This window comes from Cololabis saira, chromosome 18 (assembly GCF_033807715.1).
Source record: "Cololabis saira isolate AMF1-May2022 chromosome 18, fColSai1.1, whole genome shotgun sequence".
NCBI classification, from domain to species: domain Eukaryota; kingdom Metazoa; phylum Chordata; class Actinopteri; order Beloniformes; family Belonidae; genus Cololabis; species Cololabis saira.
Genome location: NC_084604.1, coordinates 19,852,842 through 19,879,651, shown reverse-complemented (window position 1 = coordinate 19,879,651; position 26,810 = coordinate 19,852,842). Strand labels below are relative to the sequence as shown.

At 40.6% G+C, this 26,810-nt stretch overlaps 1 protein-coding gene across 7 annotated transcripts in view; it reads right to left on the bottom strand.

Moving 5' to 3' along the window:
• The window catches only part of gphnb (gephyrin b), a 153,859-nt gene extending 128,177 nt beyond the window's left edge, over positions 1-25,682 (bottom strand). For 4 of the 7 annotated variants that reach the window (XM_061746632.1, XM_061746633.1, XM_061746635.1 and 1 more), the window contains exon 1: positions 25,555-25,682. In XM_061746632.1, coding sequence (XP_061602616.1) covers positions 25,555-25,618 — 64 coding nt within the window. In that variant the 5' untranslated portion in view covers positions 25,619-25,682. The remainder of the gene's footprint in view (positions 1-25,554) is intronic. The other 3 variants (XM_061746636.1, XM_061746637.1, XM_061746639.1) reach the window with 2 other exon arrangements.
• Between the last annotated feature and the right edge of the window lie 1,128 nt (positions 25,683-26,810).

Here is a 26,810-nt window from a genome sequence, read left to right as displayed (position 1 = left end):
TCTATGTGTACGACGCTTTGGCAGAAGAAAAAAAACGTCAAATCACGCTTCCACATAGATATTGGCAGGTAGGATGATTTGACAGATGAAAATACCCTGTCAGATCACGCTTCCACATAGATAAATGTTGATGTCTATGTGGAAGCGTGGTCTATGTGGAAGCGTGATCTGACGGGGTATTTTCATCTGTCAAATCATCCTACCGGCACGGGTCCGCGGTGCAGGACACGCCGTGCCGGTGTCGTGCCAAAAAGAGATTACCTCCAACTCAACAGCAGCAAGACGGAGGCCATCATGATCGGTACCTCCCACCAACTTGCCAATGCTAGCACTGCTGCAGTCTCCCTCGACGGTCAGCCCATCTCCTTCTCCCCTGTTGTTACCAACCTTGGAGTTAAGCTTGACTCTTCCCTATCATTCCAACCTCACATAAAACGCATCTGCAAGATCTCCTACTTCCACCTTAAAAATATAGCCCGACTGAAGCCATCCCTCTCCAAAGATGACTTAAAAAAACTGGTAAACGCCTTCATCTTTTCCTGTATTGACTATGGCAATGCACTTCTCTCCAGTCTACCTGCAAAATCCATCCACTGCCTCCAACTGGTTCAGAACAGCGCTGCAAGATTGCTCACCGGTACCAAAAAGTCAGCACACATAACCCCTGTTCTGGCCGAACTCTGGAAATCTGGAACCCTCTGGACTCTGGAACCCTGGACATTTGACGTTTTAGCGCTATCGCTCAACGGGCTGCTGTGCGCACTCTCGCGGCCAGAAATCAGATTCTGGCAGGCAATCACTTTTTACTACTGTGACCCGGTGTGTGCAGGCGCTGCGCATACTCAGCAGGCTCATTTATATGCAAATACAGTCATGAAGTAGTTTGCATTGCCCATTCATGGTAAAAAAGTGGGCGTGTAGAGGGCGGGGTATGAGGCGAATTCACATGCGCAACCTTCCAGCTGGACTGTGATTTATAAAGCGAACATTGCGTGCAGATGTGCGTGCACACGGTTTTATAAAACAGGATTTTTTTGTGCGCACGCCATTTTCGGCTTTTGAGCACACATACACTTTTAGTATGAATCCTATGCACTCTTTTATAAATGAGGCCCCAGATATTTTCCCTTACCTTAGCCCTAAATCATTTCTATACTGTAGCTTACATTTGCACCATTACAGCTGGTCATATTTGATTCCTCCTTCCCCCATTCTGCCTCCAAATCCCTTCATCCCTAGTCTCTTCCTCCCACCTCCTTCTCCAACTCCTTCATCCTCACAAGCTGCTGATGCAGGAAAACCCAGGGATGCACCAGCTATAGATACCAGTTTGGACAAGCTGAATAAATCTGCATAGAAAACAAGAAGTTTGTCTATTAGGCTTTGCTCATAATGAATATGCAGAAGGGTGGAAAGTGGTTGGGATCTGAAATGGAGAGCTATTGGTTAACATTAGCAATGGGGCTTTTTATCTATTAGTTTCAAAGAGTAAATCATGTAGTTGGGCCTAATCAGAGCAGGTATTGATCATTGGTCATAGTTTTTTTCCCCTCTCTCTGCTGTTTGTTTAATTTAAATAAAAAAAATGAAAGAACTGAATTAGGGGGGGATACAGGTCTTGGCTTATGGGGCTACTGCAGTTTGGTTTGCAGGTGAAGGTTAGACTGGCAGGTCGTCATTCACAATCAAAGTAGAGAGTCACACTTATGCTGAGTAGGGCAGAATAATTTGATGGGCAGAGCGAACGCACACCCACAACCCAGACCTGATGGAAACAAATTCATCTCAGGAGGTTTAGCTGTCAAACTGATTTTTAGAGCAGCAGACATGACCATATTGTAAGTGACACATTGTTTATTAGGTGGAAAGTTAATCTAAACGGCATCTCCATGGGTCACCATGTGACCATGATGGCAACCTCATCATCATCTGGTACACCGGCTGCCCTCCCCATGACCAGCCTCAGCCCTCTGCCCACAAATCCCATTTCATGCCAGCCAGGCTGATGAAAAAGCAAAACAAAAGCCTGATCATCACAGCTGCGGCTTTGGCAACTGTGTCCACAATCTTTGTAAGATCAGTGGAACCAAGCAAAGTGGAGCTCAAAATTATGCAGCACTCCACTGTGTAGCATGAAGATCAGAGGCAACAGTGCTAACCACCAAGCTGCCCTAAATGTAAAATATAATATAAATACTGCTCTCTTCTATATGCATCCAATAACCTAGTTTGACAAAGCCTCTTCTAGCCTTGCTCAGCATAGTCGCTGCAAGAGGATGGCTACACCATGACAAAATAAGCTTCCAAACTCCAAAATGCTCTCTGCTTCTCTGGAACGTACTCCCATCTGAGATTCGAAACATAGATTCTCTTTCATCATTTAAATCCTAACTTAAAACTTTCCCAGTTCAAACTGGCCTATTCACTTTGACCCTGCTATCTATCTGCTTACGCAATGTTTTAAGTTTTTTATTCAATTCCTTGGTAGGTGACCTTGGGTGTAGAAAGGTGCAAAATAATATGTATTATTATTATTATTATTATTATTATTATTATTATTATTATTATTATTATTATTATTATTATTATTATTATTATTATTATTATTCACATTTCTTGATTTGTGAATTTACCTTATGTAGAAATAAGTATGTAAAATGAGCTGCAACAATCTTACAAACAGCTATACAAAATTATCTATGCATATATTCGCAATTTGCGATGGCAGACTTTGTAAGCTCATCATCAGGTGATGATGATTACTTTGGATCAGATAATCAAGAGCCATATATTTTCAAGCAAGAATACACATAGGAAGAATTATCGGTCTTGGAAGTGACTGTAAAATATGCCCTGGCAAGCTGATAGACTTCACAAACTCTGATTTTGCATCACATGGCAACAGCGCTGCTGCAGACAAGCTACTTCGCCTAATGTTGGTGTATTCTTTTAAGATACGAGACAAGCATCCAGATAAGTAAGCTTGGGCTGTGGAAAATTGTAATGGGGTTTCCATAACTACTGTGTGTGACTGTCATACTGTGACATCTTAAAGACCAGACAATGCAATAGTCAGCTGAATAATAAAAATGATCATTAGTTGCAGCTTTTGATCTCATTAAATCAATCGCTATCCACCATGACCCCCTCAAACATGAAGCAAACAGCTGGTACAAAAAGCCTTTTTGCCTGTTGTTCAGTAATGTATTCAGAAATCAAATTGTTGAGGATGACATACCTGAAGTAGTTAACTGTCTGTGTTAATGTGTGAGTGGGTGGTAATACATGTGTGTATACAGTGTGTGTCCATGATACTGTGTGCAAAATATTTGACTCATTTTATTTCCCAAGATGCAGCGTTGAAATTTCCCCCTACCTACCCTCCAGCACCACACACACATGAATCCCTGACGTTCCAACATATTATGTTGGCTTACAGAGGACCAGTTTCCTACTTCTAGTCTTAAAAATCTCCAAATGCTTAACTTGGGTTATGGGGAGTTACCTCATGCACCCATAAGAGAGACAAGTCCTCATCATGAGGATCTGTAATGCGATTAGGGTCCCCATAAGATAAGTAATTCCGGGATCATGTATAAACACACACACACACACACACACACACACACACACACACACACACACACACACACACACACACACACACACACATAGAGAGGGAGTGCCCGCGGCCCAGATGTACTAATGAAGAAGCCTGTAAGCAGCTACCTTCATTACATTCAATCCTCTGGACAGAGTCAGCAATTACATTCCAGCTTCCCACTGTCAGAGCTCACGCACACATGCACACAACAACACACACACACACACACACACACACCCCTCTCCACTCCAGTATTATCAGTCCAGGTTGATGCAGGGAGGAGTTCCTCCTTCCCCAGTGGTGGGTGTTTGGCTCAGGCTGAATTCTGATGAAAACTCAAAGCTCAAACTCAGATCGAACTACTCCTCAGCACAAACCTCAGCGAGGTCTCCTGCCTTCCGGAGCAGAGGGGAAGCCTCGAGGCAGGAGACTGCTTAAGACAGCACTCTTCTTGCCATATTCCACACATCTCATCAATTATCCCACTGAGACACTCACACACATACGTTTCAGCACAGGGCCATCCAAGAGGGACACCCCTGGAGGATCAGAGCATTCTAGGAATATTTCTAAGACCTGTTTTGCTGATCCGTGCATCTTTGAATTGAAACATGTAATTTCTACCATGAGGAAATTTTATAGTCCTTATTAAATACTGATAAAGATAAACCAACACACAAGTTGATATGTAAATGATTTACGGCAATCCTCCAGCCCCTAGCTCTACAAGTCATAATTATTTCTTGTGGTTTAATCTGCAGGCCATTTTTCTTTGGTTATTATTACTGCTCAGTGTTGGGGTAGTTACTCAAAAAAAGTAATCCATTACATATTACTAGTTACTTTTAAAAAAAGTAATCCCTTACACTACTTAAAATGTAAACCATAATCAGCAATATTAAAATAATAAAAGGCTTGCAATAAGTTGTTTTGTAATGAATCCAGAATGTATGACATTTTTGTTTTTTTTAATTGCATAACAGAAAATAAAGAACTTTATCACAATATTCTAATTTTCTGAGACAGTCCTGTAGTTGGAACCTTATTACTGCAGTGCCCAGATCAGCACCAGAAGTCCCGCAAGATCACGTCAAATCCTGTCAAATCCTGTCAAATCCCGTAAAATCACGTTAAAGGCTGATTTATGGTTCTGCGTTACACCAACGCAGAACTTACAGCGTAGGGTACGCGGCGACGAGCACCGTACGGTGTGCGTCGCCGCGTAACCTACGCCGTAGGCTCTGCGTCGATTTAACGCGGAACCATAAATCAGCCTTAAGTCAGACAAGTGTTGCGCAACGCGTGAAGACGCATGAAAGGCAAGTTTGATTTTCTTTTCTGTTCTCACGTTCTACATGTAGCTGAAAAGCTTAAAGTAACTAAAGTAACATATTTTTTTTTGTCTTAGAGTAACTATAACGGGATTACCCAAATTACAACTGTAACGCGGAACATTTCTGCGTTACTGGCGAATGTAATCTCGTTACAGTAACGAGTTACTTTGTAACGCGTTACACCCAACACTGTTACTGCTGCTTTGGGGTCAAAGCATTGCCTAGGGTGACCAGATGTCCCGCTTTGTGCGGGACTGCACAGCATTTTCATCACTTTTTCCGCGTCCCGCATATTGAGATGATGTCCCGCAATTTGATTGACATCTGTATTTTTTTTTTTTTTTTTTTTACCTCTAGCTTTTATCCAATGGCTATGAATAAAACAGAGAAGGCTGTCATTACGGGGCTGTTTATTTGATGATGATGCTATCAATAAAACTGTGCACACGTGTGGTCAAGTGTAGTAGTTTAACCTGTACGTGTGTTGCTGCTGTAGCTGCGCGTACACGCGCAACGGTGGCGGTGCTGAAAATGATGGAAACGACAACAAAAAAGAGGAGATGCAGCTATAACAAAGACTGGGAAATTAAATATGACTGGGTGAAACAGGTGAAAGGCGATTCACAGCGGGTTTTCTGCGAACTTTGCCAGAGTTATTTTTCTGTTTCACACGGCGGGGAATATGATGTCAAGCGACACAGTGTATGTGACACTCACTGAAAGCCAAAGACGACTGCCACCAGACAGAGAAATAGAATATTGTGGGCCTCCAATGTGGAGCTAGATTTTAATAAGATGCTATTGTTGTGTTTCAGCCATGCAGCTGCTCTCCGTGGTGCTTAAAGTGCAGTGGGCAGCAGTTGTTGCTGTGATGGACATAACAAAATATTTACTTGAATTGTATTTGTTGTTCCCTCCTGGCTGGTTTTGACTTAATAATATGATTTGATTTTATCAGATATGTTTCATTGTGCCTAATTTCTAGTGAAATGCAAATGGCTTAGGAGGATGGTTTTAAAGACTTGAAATTAAATGTATTTTGTTCCCTCCTGACTGTTTCTGATTTCTATTAATCTGGTTTTACTTCATTTTTTATTTTATTTTGTGTTAATGGAATGCAGTAGTTGGGTTATAGCCACTACTGAGTGAAAAGTGTTTATGGATGGACAAAGTGAACACGTGCTCCATTAAAGTTCCTTGAACTAAATACTGTACCTGTCTTTTTTGGCTGTACTATGAGCTAAGGGACGTAATAGAAATGTTCATTTTTTAAGTAACATTATGTCAAAATTTTAGACTACCTCTCAGTATTGGTAATGTGTCCGGGTGTCCCACATTGTCCCACACAAACATGCTCTTTGTCCCACATTTGGTTTGTTGAGATCTGGTCACCCTAAGCATGCCATCAGTTTCAGGTGTTGACCATGAACCACAATTATTCTTTGTTCATGTCTGCACTGTGACCCTTTTTCACCGTCACATATCTTTCGCTTTATTTATTTTCCATTCCGGCAGCTGCAACATTGATTATTTACTTCTGAAATCAAAATGCTCACTATGTTTTGTTTTTTTGTTTTTTTTTGTCACTATAATGTTCATACACTTCAAAATATTAAGTTAATCATCCAATATCACATTCCACACATCTGAGCATCAGCCACTTTAAGAGAGGATTAATCTTCTGTTATTAACTGCATTGTTTTAGTTTCTTAAAAAGACATATTTTATGTTGAGTGCATTTTTATTTGACCCTCATGTTTTTTCTGCTTCAAAATGACATCTGAAAAGTGATATACATTTTTTATTTTTATTTTATTTTTAACCATTTAATGAATAATCCTATGGTCCAAATGTGTGCTTGTGACGATTGTTTAAAGTCATGTAAAGTTTTGTTTTGTACTACAGACTGTTTTCCACCAGAATCTTGATGCAGCACCTTTTTACACAGAGGGTCCCAGGTCCAAAGATTACCAATGCGGCCATCAATCAATATGTGCAAATTTCCAAACCAATATTTCAAAGCAGACATCAGCCAACGGTGAATAAGCCTGGTCTCCACGGACACCGACCGAGTACGACTCAGTTCTCAAAAATAAGCTCAGGAAAACTGGCCAATGATTTCCAGACGCACACTTGTGTAGAAATGAAAGGTTTTGGTCATCATTTCTGTGGTCCGATGCGATGTTCATTCACTATTTTGACACAGGGAAAGGACAAGAATGGTGTTTAGAACTTTGTCAAATCAAACTCTGCAATGAAATCAATGTTAAAGCAGCTTGAAGCAACCGCTGCAATGATTAGCTCAAAGAGTCCACTTGTAGGCATAGGGGTAAGTTCACTTTTAAGATAGTCCAACATCTATACATTTTTTGCTCTTTCATTCAGTCACTCCCTCATATTGTCCACCATTATTACTTGAGTCTCTTAGTCACCTCTTAGTCCACTGTAGCTTTGTGGGGTAGCACCATTGATGAAGTGTGAGTCAGCTGATAATAACTGACCTTGGGCAACATTGAGACTTCCAAAAGCACAAGGAAATTGGTGAGGGAAAATAACGGCATTGTGGAGTGACCCAAGCTGATTCCAGACCCATTCAGAATCTGTATGACATCAAATACCAAAGTAATCACAAGCAACAAACCTTTGCTGTCATCAAACAATCACTATGAATACAAAATGTGGCATTTTGTACCTTAATATGTATTTTGACATCTCGTAAATTATTTCCACTTAATAAGGGTTTCATGTTCAAATTACAGGGTGTGCTGCTACAATCAGAGGAGAGAAAAGAAGAACAAGAGACGTGATGGAGCAGAACCGAGGAAACTCAATGAGAAACGTTCAAAACCATACGCTGAGATTGAAAAACCACCTGTCATGCATGCTGTAAGGTCATAAATGATGCAAAAGGGCAACAAACCTGTCAAGGCATGCCAGCCAAACTAGTTCTTTGGTGCGTGTGTGGTGTTTATGAGCTGTGACGTGTGCAAGTGCGTGGGCGGGTGTCTATTAACATTTGATTCCCAGGTGCCTTGATCTGAAAGGCTTTTGTGGTAGAAACGAAAAAAGACATGACACTGAATAATGGAGAAAGAGAATAGAAGAACACGGTGACACACACACACACACACACACACACACACACACACACACACACACAGAGGTCCAGCCTCAGCCCTCAGACACACCTTGTTAAGGACAAGCTGGCCTCTTCCATTACTCACATGCACATGTGCTTCCCTAATGCCACTTGTACCGGAGATGGAGCGGGCTTAACTTAGACAGAAAGTGAAGGTGAAAAATAAATAAAACAGCAGAGTGAGAGGTGAAGAGACAAATAGAGACCAAAATAGAGAACAAAAAGAAGAGGCATGGACGTGGGATAAAATGTTATAATATGTCCGAGACAAACACGGTAAGGTTTCAGAAATTAATTCCCAGGTCTCATCACGTTTGTCAGACTCGATTTGAGTTACTGCAGGCATGCAGCGCCTAACTGCATCTGATGTAAATGCACATGTGTGAGCAAGCATGACTGATATAATTATTGCTAATCACCAGTCCACTCGCAGCTCGTCACTTGCTCATGCTTTTGCAACTCTAACCTCTGAGCACTACATTAATTGTGGGCAACTTTTCCAAACAGCCTCAGCACCCCCAAACCCCCCCCCCCGCGCTCAGTGTGTCGCTGTTTTATTTGTGGTTTCAAAAATAGAAAGAAAATCAGATGACAGAGGCTCCCAGAAGCAAGTGTCACACACATCAATCAGCGTGTTGCACCTCGACATGGCTGGGCTTGTGGCCTCAGGAAGGACGGAGCGGTGGAGGAGGGGGTCTGAACAACTGACAAGTCAATGGATGTCCTGGCACTGTGTAAAGGAGGAGTAGAGGGGCTGTTGCCAAGGGCGACAACCAGAAGTCCCACAACAGTGCTTTAAAGCTTTTTGTGCTTACCCCCCCATGAATAAGAACAGTTCTGTTTCTGTTTAGTATGATTTCAATGTCTAAAAGAACATTGACTTACCTTTTGTATATTCGGCAATCACACAAAAAATTAAAGAGAAACTATAAATTATTAATGTTTTCATTTCTTTCTCATAACTTAATTTCGACTTGCTACAGTTCTTCGTCTTCTTGTGTTGCAGACCTCAGCTTTGTTTCGGCCTGTGTTAGCATTTGGCAATCGACAACAGTATTTTCAAATATTGGAAAACTAAGTGCTGCTGACATAAATGTAGTTCCCTCGCTCTTCTTGCAGGGAAGCACAACGAATAGCTGCTGCGATGTTATTGTTGATAGTCCAGGAGCAGGAGGAGAATTTGCTTAGTTTTGTGGTGCCTACATTATAACAGGAGCAAATGGGTTTACTAAACCTGCCGAGCCCCACAACACTGAGCCACATTCACAAATGCTGACTTTACTTACTTTATTAATCTTTTTATTTTGTTTTAAAGTGAGAGAGGACATGACGTTAAAGGAAAGATCATCCTAGAAACTTTTTTCCTATGGTTCAGTGGTTGTATACCGCAGTATGACCCCAACAGCGTCCAGAGTCCAGTCACAGAGTCCCGACTGCAAACTCTTAAAAATCACACAAAATCTCTCGTACTTAAATGCAGTTTCAGTGCAGATAAAAAGGTTTCTCCGTACAAAAAGGTTTCTGTGGCTCAAACGTTCTTCTTACCAGATTCTGTCATACTTAACAGATCTCAAATCTCGGGAAAGTCTGATTAAATAATCTGCAGGATGATCAAGATTATCAGGACTTGACCTCAGATTCTCGAAATGGGAGAACTGTTACTGAACTGACCCTGACTTTTATGTTGTGCGCAGCTGGTTTAAGCTGTACTGTTATGTTCTTTGTAGAATCGTGAATTTTGTTTTTCTGGCTTTGAAAAGCAAACCATAATTGCACTGTGATGAACTTAAACATTCAACATAACAACTGAGGTCCATATGAGATGTAGCTCATGGATTTGTTTTTCTCTTTCTTTTTTTCACAGTTTCTCCAAACATTGCATGGTCTGACCTTGGGGTGAACTTGCTGGGACATCCATTCCTGGGCATATTGGCAACTGTCAACTGCCAGTGATCTCCATTTCTAAATACACTTTGAAATTGTAGAATAATGGATTCTTAATTGTTTGGAAATTCATTTATGACCTTTCCCAGTTTTGTAAGAAGGAACAGTTGCTTCTTTAAAGTCATTGCTGATATCTGTCCTTGGCATTACAGTATGTTGACACACACCTGAATACGCTTCATCAGCAAACTGCCAAAACTTGAACTTCTATAATGATGGTCACACCTTCTGATGGTCAATTCGTGAAGTGTGTTTGATTAACAGGACAATATTTTCTTCATGTCTTGTTTATATGAGGTTGTAGTTACCCAATTCTTTTTAGATCAGATAAGGCCCAGATTGCGATTAACTTTTGTCCTGACACAGAAAAGCTCTGCATTGAAAGAGGGGGTATTTTAATTTTCAGCAAGAGAATGCCAAAACTACATCCTGCACACACTACAAAGGCATAGCTCTGGAAGAAAGAGGCCCTGGTCCGTCCCCAGCAGAACATGTGTGGAGAATTTTCAAATTGGAGACGACAGTGATCCCCATACAGAGATGACGTCATGAGTTCAGAGGTCTTGTTTACAAACTGATTTATTTGTTACACACACAGCCCCGGATGTAGACAACAGGTCCTGGAAGCAGATTTAGTGATTCATAAAAGAAATGACGAGTTTCGCGGCAATCATGTGTTATTTAGACGCTGCATCGTCTATGTCCCGCTGTGCCCCATTCACTACCGTTATATGGAGAAGCGGCTCGCAAAAAAAAACCCTAATATCTTCCGAAGGACTCCAAATGACACCAAACTTGCCTGGGTGAGTATACAACCATAAAAAATGCCAGAAATAAGGTCCAGGTTGTAAAAAACCGAACTTTCCCTTTAACAGGGTAATTGCTTGGCACCATCATTGTTAAAATTTTATTTTTATTTTTCCCATGTTGAAACAATAACATGTGGAAAAAATTTCCTTGAGAAAAAGTATATACAGGAAACACAGGAATGGATGCATTTCAAAAATAAAATGACGTTTGAGCTGACAAAAATTGAAATATGTTGGGTTCCGAAAAAGACGTCAGGATAAAAGTTAAATCTGTTATGATAGAGATTTTAGGCACGACTTTCATGAAACTAACTCTACCTGGTGAGAATTGAAATCTCTCAACTCCCTTGTCCTCAGCACCTCGCACTGATCACGTATGAAAAATATCCATATTCAAGCCCTAATCATGATGACCCTGAGAATAACACTGACAGCATTTCTCAGTGGTGACAAAGTTCATATTCACTGCCAAGGACAAGATATGTAACAACTGCTTTCAGAGTAGTAATCATGTCCTCATACTTGACTAGATACTCTTTGAGACATAAAGTTCTAACGAGCAGAGTAAAAAAGCAATGAATGAGGCTTGAGACAATATTGTTTTGACATGTACAGCCCAACTAGACATTCTTGATATCGTACTGATTGACATTGTTTGGATTGGCATCTTAGCTCTTGTTCTGTGTGATCTCAGCACACAGTCAGTCTTTGACAGATCCTAGACAAGAGCTAGCTGACCTCATTTGTGGTGTAAAACATGCGATAGGTTTATATTTCATATACCTATCAGATTAAAACTGATAAAGACCTCAGACGTCACAGCAGCAGGCTGATGAATGAATGATGTTTTTCCCTTTGTCTCTTTTCTTCCCTTCATGTCTTTGTTACTCTGCATCCTTCGCTCCCGATGTCACTCCACTCTAATTAACATCTCAAGTCAAGACTCAGTATCTGGCAGCAGCAGACCTGAATGGTGACTCAGCAGTTAAAACACTTCTGTATCTTTTATCTCAATCTCTATCACCATCACCCAGCTGCTTCTCACTTCACATAAAGAGAATCACCGTCTTCCCAGTGAAGTGTAAACAGACAACCTGGAAGTGTCTTTTGTCTTCAAAGGAAAAGGTTCTTTAAAACATCTTAGGTGAAGATGGTTTTATTGTCATCCTTCACTCGGAAGATTACCAAGGAAATCTTTTGTTTCTAAACATTCAATGTAGTTGCTTTATGAATGAAAGGAAAATTAACCCCTCCTCGTCTTTGTTAGGCTCCAAGCACAAATCCGGCAAAAACCAAGCAGTCAAAAAAGGGAAAAAAAAGAAATCTGAATTCACTCTTAATTGAACCATTTGTGCAGTCTTTATTATTATTACTTTCAAAATTGCAATTTAAAAATCTGTGTCAGAGAGCAATTCATTAGATAATGCTTCTATAAATTCTGCTATTTTTTTAATCAACATATTTACAGTAGATTCAGAAATATTCAGGACTTTTTGCATACTTTCAGATTAGCGTGAGCATTATTTTATGAGCAGGATCTGTCTGCTCATACATTCAGCATAGCTTTATGACCAACAGTGGTCATGACTGTTCGAAATTTGCAAATTCACTTATAGTGAACCCACAAAGGGAACCATTACAGCTTTGAAGATGGCTTTATACTTTTGCTTGTATCTTTAACTGACTGAACCCTCCGGTTAGCTCATTTTAGAAGACTTCAACATATTTACTTACACACCCACTGAACAATCAAAGCAAACATGAGGCAATTGATCGATATTTGGAGTCTCAAAGTAAGGGCATTGAATAGACAAAGATGTCAGTGTTAGAATATTTGCCCTTTTACATTATTGTGGTAACATAGGTGTGCACAAGAGCAGCTATAAATGTAAATTGTTCATTTTAAGGTAATAATATCACAGCAATTCCTTTATTGTCACATTATTGAAAATAGAAGCAAGCTACAGGATTAGTGCATATTTTGAGGACTGAATAATTGATAGTAAACACTGTACTGGCATTTTAAAAACTAATAAAGGCTGTCAAGCGGGATGAATGAGTGTAAAAAAAATATTTTTAAATCTGTTTTTGTTATTTTTACGTGATTTCTGTTGAGAGCATGTGTCAAAGGACATTCAAGATATGTAGCTCTGAAATTTAGAAGATGACAAAAATAATACATTTAATTAATGCTTAATAAAAACAACTATCATTTTTTGCATGCTTTTGGTATCTTCCTTTAAACCAAGGGTCTGGCACAGACTGCAAAAAGTAGGTGACCCATCCAACTCTCACATGCCTATTCATCTCATCGTGGTTTATGGTTTCTATATGTTTTTTTTGCTTTCCAATCTTCTTTTCATCTTTGGCCCGGATGAGTCAGCCTACAGGGATCAAGTGGAGCATCTGTGTAGGTGGTGTACGGACATCTCCAAGACCAAGGAGTTGATAGTGGATTTCAGGAAGATCAGGACATGCATATAGCCACTCCTCATCAGCGGGGAACCCATGGAGAGGTTTCCTCCTTCCGGTTCCTGGGGCGCAGGTTGAAGATGACTTGACCTAGAGTGCTAACACTACAGAGCTGATAAAGAAAGCACAGCAGCATCTGTTCTACTTGAGGCTACTCAAACAGAATCGCATCTCCCCGAAGCTGCTTGTGGCCTTCAATCGCTACTGCAACAAGAGCATAATCACCTTTAGTACGTGTGTGTGGTACAGCAGCTTCACTAAAGTAGAAAAAAGACCCTTCAGAGAGTTACCCAAAGAACCTCTGCCCAAAGAACTATTGGCCACCCCATTCCCACCTTGGGAAAACTTTTAACGTCCCTCTGTCTGACGCAAAAAACATCATCAAGGACCCAACTCACCCAGGCCTCTCCCTGTTGTAGCTCTTGCCCTCCTGCAGGAGGCTTGGGGCTGTTAAAGCTGACACAAACAGACTTAGGAACAGTTTCTTTCCCATAGTAATAATGGCACTAAATACTCAACAGAACGATGAGGCTGCTGTTCGGAGAACGGTGACAACCAATGACAATAAAGTGTCTGTCTGTCTGTCTGTCTATCTGTCTGTCTGTCTATCTTGGCTGCTTCTACATCATACCTGTCCGCCCCTCCTGTCTTTTCTCCTTCCCCTGCCAGTCTGTTTGTTGTGCTACCCAGTTGTCCTCTACTGTCTCCTGCCTGCTCATCTTCATATTTTTAGGATTTTTTGGATATTTGTTCTTCAGGTTTTCGGTTAAGACAGGACATTATTATTACCCCCGTCCCCATGGCCTCCTGTATTTGTGTCCTCCTTACACCCCTTCATGAAACATCAAGGCTGGGAATGGCATTCCAGGCAACCCTGACTGAGCTTGCCTCGATAAGAGCCTCCAGGAGTGAAGGAGATACCTCTTCCTTGTCCATCAAATATGGTCTCTGTCTTGTTCTAGTTTGCAACTACAACTAAAACCCATTTAGAGCAAAGAGGTATAGTTTCTGTGAAAGCAGATACAGAAAGAAAGAGAGGACTGTGCAAAGAAGGGGATAGTCACTCTTCTAGCTCAAACACACACACACGCACTCACAATCACACACACGCACACGCACACGCGCACACGCACACACACACACACACACACACACACACACACACACACACACACACACACACACACACACACACACACACACACACACACACGCTCTCCAACTACTCGACACTGAAAACAATTCCTTTGCAGTGAAGACTTAATTCACATTCTGTGTCCATGTCGCTGATCGTGTATTGTCTATTCTGGTCATGTGGTTGGTCTGCCTTTCTGCTGTTCACTGTGACAGGTGTGTGTATGTGTGTTTGTGTGTGCATGTAACTGATGCAGAAAGGAGGATAGAACAAGCCAGGGAAGGGTCAATCTGTGTTTCTTTTACAATATAAAATCCACCCAAATCTAAAATACATCCTTCTCTGACCAGAGGCTAAAAAACTGGCCTCCATGTGCTTGCTTATTCTCCATCAATGCCCTTTCAGAATTACAATATTATTACCAGTTCCAGTTTCCCAGCCCATAAGAATTAATGTGTTGACAAAGGCAAAAACTATGAGGTTGTACTGGGAAATCACTCAAATGTGGCTCAAACATGATGTAAAAAAAAAAAAAAAAAAAAATTGAATCATGTCAGAAAGAAGATAAGTAGGGACAATTGCACACCCAAGTAGATCTGTCCCTTCTCTGTTTAGTCCTCTGCTCAAAGCACATCCCTCTTAAAGAAGCATATTGCTGAACAGATGCCCACATATCCTTACAAAGCATAACCACAGTAGCGGCTCAGAGATGATTCAGACATATGCAGACACAGACACTTGATTCAAAGAAGAAAACGCGGAGTAAAATCATGCTAGTAGGCAGTCACATGCCTAGGGCTCGCTGACTGCCATCCAACATCCACGTACTTTATATCCCAGAGAGCCGAAGGTTAACATTTATTTTGTGTTTTTGTCATCCAATTTTGATGTCAGCTTTGTCAAGATGCTACTTTTGGCTGTCTTGACGTCAGCGGAGTGGAAAATGGGGAGGAATAATAATGACATTTTGCCAATGGGAGCAGAGAAAGACTAGTGACCAAGAGGGAATTAGCAATGACTTTTTATTTATTTATTTATTTATTTATTTATTAACTTCCTTTTAGTTTGGTGGTACTTTTTTTATATTCCTCCAAGGAGAATCAAGGCAATAAGAGACTGCAGTTGATGCAGTCGAGTTAGAGATCACAACAATTTCTGGATATCTTTCATGATATTGTTTTCTCCACACATGTACATAAAGGGTAGAACACCCTGGAATAAGATGCTTACCAATGCTAAATATGTCTAAAAAAGAATGGTACAGATAAAATTGTACTCCAATATATGCAGTGTTGTCATCTCTTATCACTTGACAGTGAAGGAGATTTACTGAGAGGACATATATTTCCCTCTAGGATTGGGATATATATTTCATATTATTATCACAAGATTAATAAAAATGTTCCTCCAGTTTCAAATGACTATAAACTCCATCCATCCATGCATGAGTCACGACTTACTTTTTAAAAGAAGTACAGGACAGCAGGTAGGATGTACACAGGTCACCAGTCGGTCACAGGACCAATACATATGCACCATGGTTCAACTTCAACCTCACAGTGTATAGACGGCAGATTAAATCCAACAATGATCTTAATCTGCATGTTTTGGACTGTGTGAGGAAGTTAGAGAAAGAACACACTCACAGGTAGCAAAAGACATTCATCTACTAGTTTCATCATTGTGTTGAATACTATACCGTCTCAGAGGCAAAAATAGAGGCAACAATGCCAGTTCATGCTCAAATCAAGAATGTAGTCACAGTGTAACTTGTTGGGAGAAGGTCAGTACTACTGGGGAAATCCCACATAGACACAGAGATGATGGTTCCAACCATGGAATACATGAGAACAAGTGGACAAACCCCCTGTGAATCAACCAAAGGTTTTCAGGAGAGTGATTTTGAAGTCTATTTTTTCTTGTACTGTGTGACACCATGTTACAAATGGGCAGCACAGGCAGGCCTTTCAACTGGCTGGTTTTGGTGTCAGTACCTCGTTTTAAAGGATCCAAAGATCCTCATTTTAGCCGTCACTACCAAAACAATGTCTGAAACAAGAGCTGCCATAGCTGAAAATAAGGACTGACAGAGCTCCACTTGCCATAAGCAGTCGGAACGGACGAGGTCAGACAAACCTACTGGCTTAGACCTGCAAGTCCCAAGTTGAGTGATTGCAGGTCCCAGCAGACTTTTGCTTCTGAATGACTCACTGTGGCTCCAGACTCCTGCGACCAATCCATGATGGAGGAGCTGTGGACCTGCTGGTGGACGTCTGCAGCAAGACCTCTCATTTCTCATTTTGGTGTTGTCGTCAGAAATTACTGTTGTGTTTAGCCGATTCACAATTAGCACAAGCTGGCAGATGCTTAGCTAAGCTTTGTCCGCTGAGCCTTCCAGGAAAACCCCCAGCCAGTTATGGTGGTGTACAATCTATGTTCTTTGAAAAATAAACTATGCACTGTTATTTATTCACAGCTCAGAAGTGAGGACAGTGTGCTAAGTGCTAAGCAGTGTCGCCAGGCACCCAAACCAAATTATACAGAAAAATGTTGCCTTATATAATGCTACTTCATAGGGGTGGGCGATATGACCTAAAATTAATATCACGGTATTTTTCATCTTTTGAACGGTGACGGTATAATATCACGGTATTTTTTGGTACGTTTTGGGAGGAGTAGCCTGTCCTGTCCCTTTATGTGAATAAGGTTAATATTTTTATAATATAATAAGTAAATGGTAGTATCCTTATCAAAAAGAGACATGGGAGAGTATTATGCATTCTCAACATATTTATTTGGCAAAAAACATAAAGATCTTTTATATATATATATATATATATATATATATATATATATATATATATATATATATATATATATATATATAAAATATTTATTTTTATTATATTATATTTTAAATATTTTGTAAACCTGTCTTAAAATGTAATACTGGACCTCGGTTGGGCTGGTTGGACAGCGGGTGGTGGAAAATTTCCCTTTAAATCCAAAACTTGACAGGTTTATGCCATGAGTATTCATATACAGTAATCCCTTGTTTTTCGAGAGGGTTACGTTCCAAAAAGAACCCGTGATAAGTGATATTCACATAGTAGCAACCCTTTTTTTTATTTACAATTATTATACAAAGCTTCAAATTGCGGAGATCAGCACCGCCTCGCATGTATTTCACTGCTCTTCTGATGCCGCTGTAGCGTCTTTTTCTTCTAAAGCCCGCGGTACAGGTGTGTTTTTTCGAGAGAAGAACATGGTTATGGGTATTTTTTTGTCACTCTTTTTTTCTTCTGGGCAAAAAGATTCTTTTAAACCGACATTCATTAATTTTTTCTCCATCTTGAAGTCGGTGATTCTTCCAGCAGGTTGAAACAGCGCTCTGCGCTCCGCTGCCGTCAAAGACCCGCCCCGCTCTACTTCTGATTGGCTAGTGTTAGTTTGGTTGAGCCAAAGCTGCTTTCCTCTCATTCCATTGGTAGACGAACTCGGTTGACTCAAACTTTTTTTTCTCTCTCAAACCTTTTTTTTTTTTTTTTAAAGCAGTCAAACTCGCACGCCGAGAAAAAAAACTCCGTACGCCGGAGATCCGGCACGGTGCCGGAATACTTTAAGCCCTGCATTTCTTACTACTCTTGTCGTAAGGTGTAGCAGCAGTAAACGATGCCTGCATTGAAAGCTGTTTAGTCTTGGGACGTGCTCCGCTGGTGCTGCTCAGCAGCACCAGCGGAGCAGCGGTCCCAGCAGCAGCTGCTGGTCCCACTTGCGCTCGTTTTGGCCCGGGTTGCCTCTTCATATTCACGGGCGTGCGTGTTTTTTAAGTGATGAAACAGGTTGCTTGTGTTTCAACCTCTTGCTGTCACAACACGGCAGCAAACCTTGCATATCACCGAAGTTTTTAATGCCTTATTTAGGCTTATTATTTTATAATTGATTTATTACGGTATTGACGGTATTGCAAAATCCATGTCGTGGCGCAGTTTCACACCGGTGATGACTATGACACCGGTGTACCGCCCACCCCTACTACTTCATATGCTACATAAAATGTACCCCCACACATTGGTTATGGATAGGGCCATTCGATTTTGCCCAAAAATAAAATTTCGATTTTTTTTCTCTCAAAATCCGATTTTCGATTACGATTACGATTATTTTGTGAATTGACAAAAGGCAAAGAAATTATTTCAAATATGCTGTTTTTTTATTGAACATTTGCCCCACTGGGCTTTAAGTGCAAACTTTGCTCTTATTAAACCAACAATGAATGAATAAAGTGCAAAACTCTGTAAAATAAGTTTATAAAAATATAATAAAATATAAAGTTTTATCTCTGAAAAAAAAATCTGCAAATCAGCACTTGCAAACATACAGTAAGTTATATTTCCAATTAAATAAAACAAGACATTTTCAAATTAAACTAAACTGGGTCTTTGCATGCTAAATAATAATGCAACCCATGAAGGAGGTAGAGGTATGTAATGTCAGTCATTACATTTGCTATTCACATTTGCAAGTTTTTTGCAAGGAACACGAGCCGGTCTACCGCATCTGGCTTGAGGGATGCCCGGTGGCATGTTACAACGCCCCCTCCTACACTAAAGAGCCTCTCCGATGGGGCACTTGTCGCAGGTATTGACAGGTATTTCCATCAATCATTAATATGGTATCAATCATTAATATGTGTGCAGAAAATGTAACGTTTTAACATCGTTCTAATTACATAATCTCGATTACGATTTAAAATCGATTAATCGAACAGCCCTAGTTATGGATGGGAAATCTAGTTATGGAGACCAGAACTGTTGATTTTTTTATGTGTATTTTGATTTCTGCTGCAAAGTTGGACATTTTCACATGGAGGTCAAAGAACACTGATGCAGTTTTGTAACTTATTGTATTTTATCACCAGTAAGATGAAGGTCATGTTAAACGTCTGTTGGATTATTTCTGAAACACTGTAGATCAATGACGGCTGCAATATAAGCAATAAGGACTGTAGTCATAAAATGTCAGAATAGCTTTGAAGATAGCAGTTTTAAGTCGATCATGAGAAGAATTTCCAATTGGTCAGTCTGGTACAGTAACAGATAACGGAGTATCTTAGTTTTAGCAGTCGCAGTCGTAGTCTTGGTTTTTTCAAAACGCTCGGCTGCTTCTCGCTGACTTGACTCCTGTTTCTCTTGTGAGCCTCTTTGGTGCCTGAGCTGTTAAGGTGAACCCAAAACTCTGGAGATTAAATTATGTGGAAAAGCAGATTAAATAGTTATTATCCAATCTGCAGCTAAACATGTACACACACAAGAAGTTATGCCGTATACCTACACACGTTTGTAAATCTGTAAGCAAACACATCTTAGAGATACCGTTTTAATTTTTTTTTTTGATGCTGCACCATTTGTAGTCAACATGCGTTATTTCAATATGAGCCTTTATTAACACAAGTCTTTCTGCCCGTCATGTCTTTTACACAAAAAGAAAACTCAGACTGCATATGATTAAGAAATGGGCTGTAATGATGCCAAAATTAAAGCTTTCACTCATGTTGGAAGGAATCACAGTATTACAAGCGAGATGGAGAGCGTGATCTTAATGTGGTGGTTTTGGAAAAGCTTGTCTGTTATCAATCTGCGTCTTTCAGATAGACATGTATGTTTGAAAAGCCGCCCACATATTCCTGAGTTTCTCTATCAGCTGTTACAACCAAAGAGGATAGAAAAAAGGAAATGAAGAGAGAAATAGACTGAGAGATGAAAACAGTTAGCGAAGAAGGAAAGGAAAAGATGTGTGCTGTCTGTCGCAAAAAAGAGCTTTCCTGCCCTCGTCGGAAGCTTGGTGCGAGTGTGTGTCCAAGTCTCTTTGAGGAAAGACTGGAGTTATATCACATGCTCTCAGCAGCCAGCACCAACAAAGCCTTCTATGGGCTGTGAATCAAGCCACATATCCGAAAGCATCCATGCCCCATGCACGGAGCCCTACCGTGTAATAATACTGTATGGTCCCGCATGTACACACCAGCTTTATACAGATTAAAAGCTACTGAATGCCTTTTGCACAGATCTTTCCCTCTTTCGTCGTGTGATCATGGGAGGTATGCATACTGTATCTATATTTGGGGCTGGGGGGGGGGGATTTGCTAAGCTGCATTTTCAGGCCAGAGCTCAGTATTAGAGCACAAACACAAAGATCAAAGCGAGTTGCATGCACATGTTAAACACGCAATGGGCAGTTTTGCTCATACAGATCACACATGTGCATGGAAATACTCATTTGGAGTGCTTCTAAATGTGGAAAAAGTAAGATTGTCCAGTTTCCATACAAGAATATGACAGTAACAAAGTTTCCTGAGACACTTTTTTAGAATAAAACGTATATGTTCAAATATATATCAGGATAAGATCAATAAGCAGCTTTACAAGAACATAATGTATTTCATAGGTTGATGATACTTTTCAATCCACATAATTTGCCTAGTTTTTTTATTTATGACTATCTGCATTAACACTAAAATGCATCAACATCAAGTAATACTAGCAGGTGTAAGTGAGTGAATGTGTAACTGAGTGATCAGAACATGGTGCACTCTGATACACTGAGTATTTGTGCATTGGACAACACTAACATGCAAGCGTTTACACACAGATAAAGAAAAAACAAACATGCAAATCACAGCACAAGAAGGCTCAATCCTCTCCTTGGAAAACTCACACTGTTACTGACATTTTTGGCAAATGACAACTGTTCTCCCACGATTGTTCAACTTCATTTTTCCCTCTCCTCCAGACAAATAAGCCCCAACTCCTCCACAAACCTCCCATAAACACATATATTACCTGACACACTCACACTTGGGCATGTTAAATTTTCCTCCCTTGCAGTGTCCAGGGTTTAAAATGTGATGCCCCCTGCTCTCTTTCACCTGTCTAGAGGGATGTGGAGCTCTAAGTGATGGAGCAGGGTGAGCCAAAGTCTCATCTGTTCCCTGGTTACTGCATGCGGGAGTGGCCAGCTGGCCTCTGACCCTGGCAGAAAGGGAGATTGAGCACTGCTCAAGATGCCATTAGCATCAGACATAAACAGGGTGGAAGTGGACATGCCATGCTTCTTAAATATAAGACTAATCATATCCACCTGAATATCTGGAACTTTGTTTGTCCGTGTCGCCTACTGCAAAAAAATCACATCATCTTACAGATATTCCCAAATATTCATTTTACAAATATTTCTGATGAAATGTTTTGTGCCCATGAGAACATTTGGTCATAATCCAATTTTTAAAAGGCTAACAGGCCATTCAAACAAATAACAATAACTATAAAGATATCTATAAAAAAGACGAGGGTAACTATTCAAAACTATCTAATAACAATGAAAGTGGCAAACAATACAGTTGGAATCAATTTCACAGCATATTCACGGTTTCACTTGTTGAACGATATCTGAGTTGACAGACAATTAAAATACAGTCGGGATGCTGTCTTTTTCTCTGTGGTATGCACACCTCTAACTTTACCCTGATTCAAATTCTTTAGATGGATGAAAACTAAATGATGTACCTTACTTATGTTGTATACTATCTATGTCAACCGTCAGCCTCATCTTATGTGCTAACTGATAGTGTAGGTAAAAATTGTTCTCTTATCCATCAGGCTTTGCAAAACCTGATAGATTTTAGCAAATTATATATGACACATTTTTGATGGTACTATATAAGATCTGATCTGATATGATATGGACTCATGGGACCCCGAATGGCTCAGATGGTAGAGCGTCGGACTTTGCCTTTGTGGGTACGGTGTTTAAGTCCCCCCACTCCTCGTGCTTGCAGGGTTGCATCAGGAAGGGCGTCTGGCGTAAAACCTGTGCTGGATTGTTGTGCAGACTGTGCTGATCTGCTATGGTGACCCCTCCACTTTGAGGGATTAAGCCAACGTAGTTGTGGACATATATATAAACTCTTAACAGACTGGTAACTACTCCTGTCAAAATCAATTTCATGGCCTTGGCATAGCTACAGTGCACAGTACATCCTCAGCAACGCTGCTGTTATTGTTATTGCTATGCTTATAGTTCTTCATGTTGATAACCCTTAGGGGTCAGGTAAAATGTGGACATTTAATTAACTTAATGTTAATTAATGTCTCTTCTCAGTTTATGAATTCTTACGAAGTTTTGTTTTCCTAATAGCACAAACCCACATACTCTATAAATACACACAATTATATATAAAAAAATAAATAAGCCTGTTGGTTGTGTCTCTGTGTTTCTCAACATCGAAATATGTACTATGCGGGAATTGACAACACAGCACAGCAACATCAAACTGGTAATCTGTCAAAATGTTTGGAATTCAGTTGCGAGTTGAAATGACTGATGACACATGGAGAAATGAACCCTCTTTAATATGTCATTAACTTAAACACATCTGTTTAAATGAGAGATATATTTCCACTTTGTTGTGAAAAGACAGAAAACATCAACATTAACAGAAATGTACAGGAAATATTGCTCACTCTTCACTCTTTAAAATAGAAGTATTTTGATAACAAATCTATTTTCATGTGATTCCGATCTTATATTTGGGTGTGTAAATCAAATACTGTCATACTGTCTGTATGAAAATATGTAACTTAGCGAGGTGGTCAGATGTGCACGGTTTTATTATGTCACTGATGTAGCTCAAAGTGCTCATACTGCATATGCTGTAGCTTGGAAGTTAGGCAAAACTCTCGGGCTTTTCTCTGCTTTCCATTTGATTGCAATTTCTCATCAGCAGTTACACAATTCTTTATCCAACAAAGATAACAATTTCCTGTCATTACTTTATTTAGTGATTCATATCTAGAAGATCTACAACTAGAAAATCTGTTGTCGTTCTTTAACTTTGTCCCAGGTGGTAGTTGGAAATTCCAATTTCCAAATCTATATTGAATTGACCCTCAAAAGATATCACCAAAACAGTCATTACAAAGCAAACTTGAGAGTGTTGAGTCTATGTAACCCTAGTTCTTAATTTTAGCATGTAAAAACTTCTAAAAATTCAGAGGAATTGATTATAAATAAAGAGTTTACTGAGCCCATAAAAGATGGAGGAATTCCATCATGTTACTTTAGTACTCTAATCTGCATGCAGTGTTTTTGCACCCGGAGCAGTTGAACGCATGACTCGCAATAAGATTGTTCCTAAAAGGGGATTCAATACCAACCATCCTGCAGATGAAGAACAAGCAGGTATTTGAGAGTCATTCAAGTAATCGGGTTGGTGTGTTGCAGTGTGAGCTTGGTTTGCAGTCTCTCCCATTGTGAGTTTTCAGGCTAGGTCCTGTATGCTTTATCATATGGTGTAACATTATTCATGGTTTATTGGGTGAAATTTGTGTGTGAATGTATATTTGCATAGCAGCTCAAACCTGCATGATTGAGCTCAAAAGAAGCACACATTGCAGAAAATGAAGGGTGGAGAGGAGCTGACTGGCTCTGCATCCCTTAAACTTGATGCTATGAAGATTGGTGTAAGGAAATAATTAAAAAAGGGTGCCATTGTGTTGTATCTCTGTAGCACCAAGATGAAAAAAATGCCACATACTTTTCATTAAGACTTCAGGAAATCGTGTGAACATGTGAAAAAAACCATAATATTTGGCTCCTTTAAGCATCAGACTCCCCATCATGCACTTCTGGAAGTCCAAAATTGAAAATGTAGATGGGCTCATTCTAATTCTATCTCCGTGAGTGTAGGCTACGTATCTCATGCAGTGGTGAGGTCAATACTGCACTGAGTGTGAGTGACGCTGGATTTCAGCACCACGGACAGCTCTCCCCTGCCGGAGACAGCGATGAAGGAGCAGACAAGCGTGCATGGTGGTGCTGGAGCTGCTGGAGCTGCTGCTGGTGCTGGGGTTTCCCCGGCACATTTTAGGAGAGGAAGCACGCAGTTATTCCTCCATCGCTGCACACCGCCTACCACCTCTTCTCTACCAGTATTTTCATACGGAGAAATGGCGTATATGCGTGTGAGATCACCGCTTCCATGAAATATTGATCGACCCAGCATCACACAGGATGGACAAGAGAGGAGAGGGGAGGTGGTGAGGAAAAAAAAAAAAAGGGGAGGGGAGGTGTGGGGTATTCCTTCGGACAGCAGTTTATCATGCATCCACCCTGCCACCACCATCAGCAACCTCCCTCATTCTGCATCTGTTCTGGTTTACTTTCCGATCATGCCTTCATTGACGATCTCCACCATGACAAAGCAAAGATACCTACACAGATAAGGAGGGGAATGCAGGCCAGCGGCGACCAGCTCCAACAATCACCCGCCGCCTCTTTGCCGCACATCTAAACGCAAAGCGTTTCCAACATTGACTGAGCGCGAGACGCGCCGTCTTCCAGATGCGATTCAAAGACTAGTCAATAGGATTCACCCGTGTGCTCAGATCAGCTCAGATTCCACACCAGATGTCATGTAAACTTCTCAATCGGCACTGTCATTCAAAGACAGAAGAAGATGAAAAAAAAAACAAGAAAGATCTGACATCTGCACGCATTTTCATGAAATTCCCCACATCATCTCGGTCTTTAAAAGGCCAAGGATGCGCTCGTCACCAGCACCACGTCCACCTTCAGCAAGTGTCGTGAGCAACACTTCAAAAACCGCTGTGGTCAGCTGGGGTGTCAAACATGCAATCTATATCCTGAGCATCTTTAGCAGCAGCACAGCACAGCTGTAATAGGGACATGAATTATTCAACACACATAAACTGGGCGCTTTTGCTTCAGCAAAGGAAACACAGCTGACAAAAAACCAATGCAGAATATACATGAACCGCTTCAACCGCATGGCTGTCATATATAAGAAACATGAATGTTGCACCGGTATACGACGGGAGAAAAGAAAAGAAAAAAAGCCAGGCTTGTAAGTCACCGTCGCCTCCAAGAGGCTGTAAAAGCAACGAGAGACCGAGAGACGCCGCCGCCGCGCAAAAAAGAGAAGGAAAAAAAAAAAGACAGTCGACATGGAAACAGATCCAAGTACACTACCGACGGGAAGGAATCCTTGGCAATAAAGGCGAAATATTGAAGAGCCAATTGGCATTTCTGCGTTTTACCTGTTAGGACTCCGACCCGGATTTGGTGGTCGTGGTTCGTTAAAATCATCCCGTCTGACGCCATGTTCAGCAGCGCTGTCGCCCGCACCAGAACTCACGCAGGCAGAGCCGAGCACATCGAACCAGAGGGGAGGAGGGAGGGGAGGACGAGGAAGAGGAGGAGGAGGAGAAAGAGACGGAGGAGGGATGGCATACAGCAAGAATCAGCCAGACGAGGCGAGTAGAAAGTCGAATGATCATCAGGAGATGTACAGAGATGCGTTTAAAAGGTGCACACGCACTACTCCCGTGGCAGGCGGCCACGGTAGTAGAGTGGAGCCTTGATTAAATCTTTACGAGAGAAGACCTTATGGACCGAAAAAGCTTTTAGTACTCCAGTAGACCTACATGTGCACGCAGCCCATTTCCCCAAACAAAGTTTCCCCTTTTGTTTCTTTTTCTGGGGCAACGTGGGAAGAAAGTTGAGCTTGTGCGCCTCCTGATGCCATCCAAGGAATTGAAGGTTTCACACGAGCAGAGGTGGACAGAGTACTCTTCCCCAGTACTTGAGTAAGAGTACAAATACTACTGGTCAAAATTTACTCCGTTACAAGTAAAAGTAGCTCAGTCAAAATATTACTCGAGTAAGAGTAGAAAAGTTACTTTTAAAGGTACTTAAGTATCCAAAAGTAAATGCTTTTAAATTTACTTTAAGTAAAAGTAAGAGTAAGAGTAAGAGTACATTTCTTATTTTCCACATCAGTAAATTACTATATTTTTTCTAAACTAATTTAAGGATCTTTTAACTCTTGTTTCTGAGAATTAACTGTTTGAAACCAGCTGCACTGATGTGCTGCTTTTAGAACCACAATGTTATATAAAACCTGCAGAAAACCCAAAAACAAATCAAATGAATGGGATCATAAGAGGAGAGCAGATGAGTTTATTAACAATCATGAACTGAAACCAAATGAACCTGACAAACGCAGGCTACTTTGGCGGTATCGTTTTGAGGAGGCTTGACGTATTTCCGCTTTACGTACATCCCAGTGGAGAGCGTGCACTGTGATAGGTCTCCTCCTTTGACAAAAACAGCTTGTGTCCAATAGGATTTTAGGGAAGAAGAAAAAAGAGCAGACCTGAAAGTAACGAGTACTTTTCAGCCTTCCTAGACATTTACTCGAGTAAAAGTAAAAATATTTGTCTTGGAAATGTATTCAAGTAAGAGTAATAAGTACCAAAGAAATCTAATACTCAAGTAAAGTACAAATCCTCTG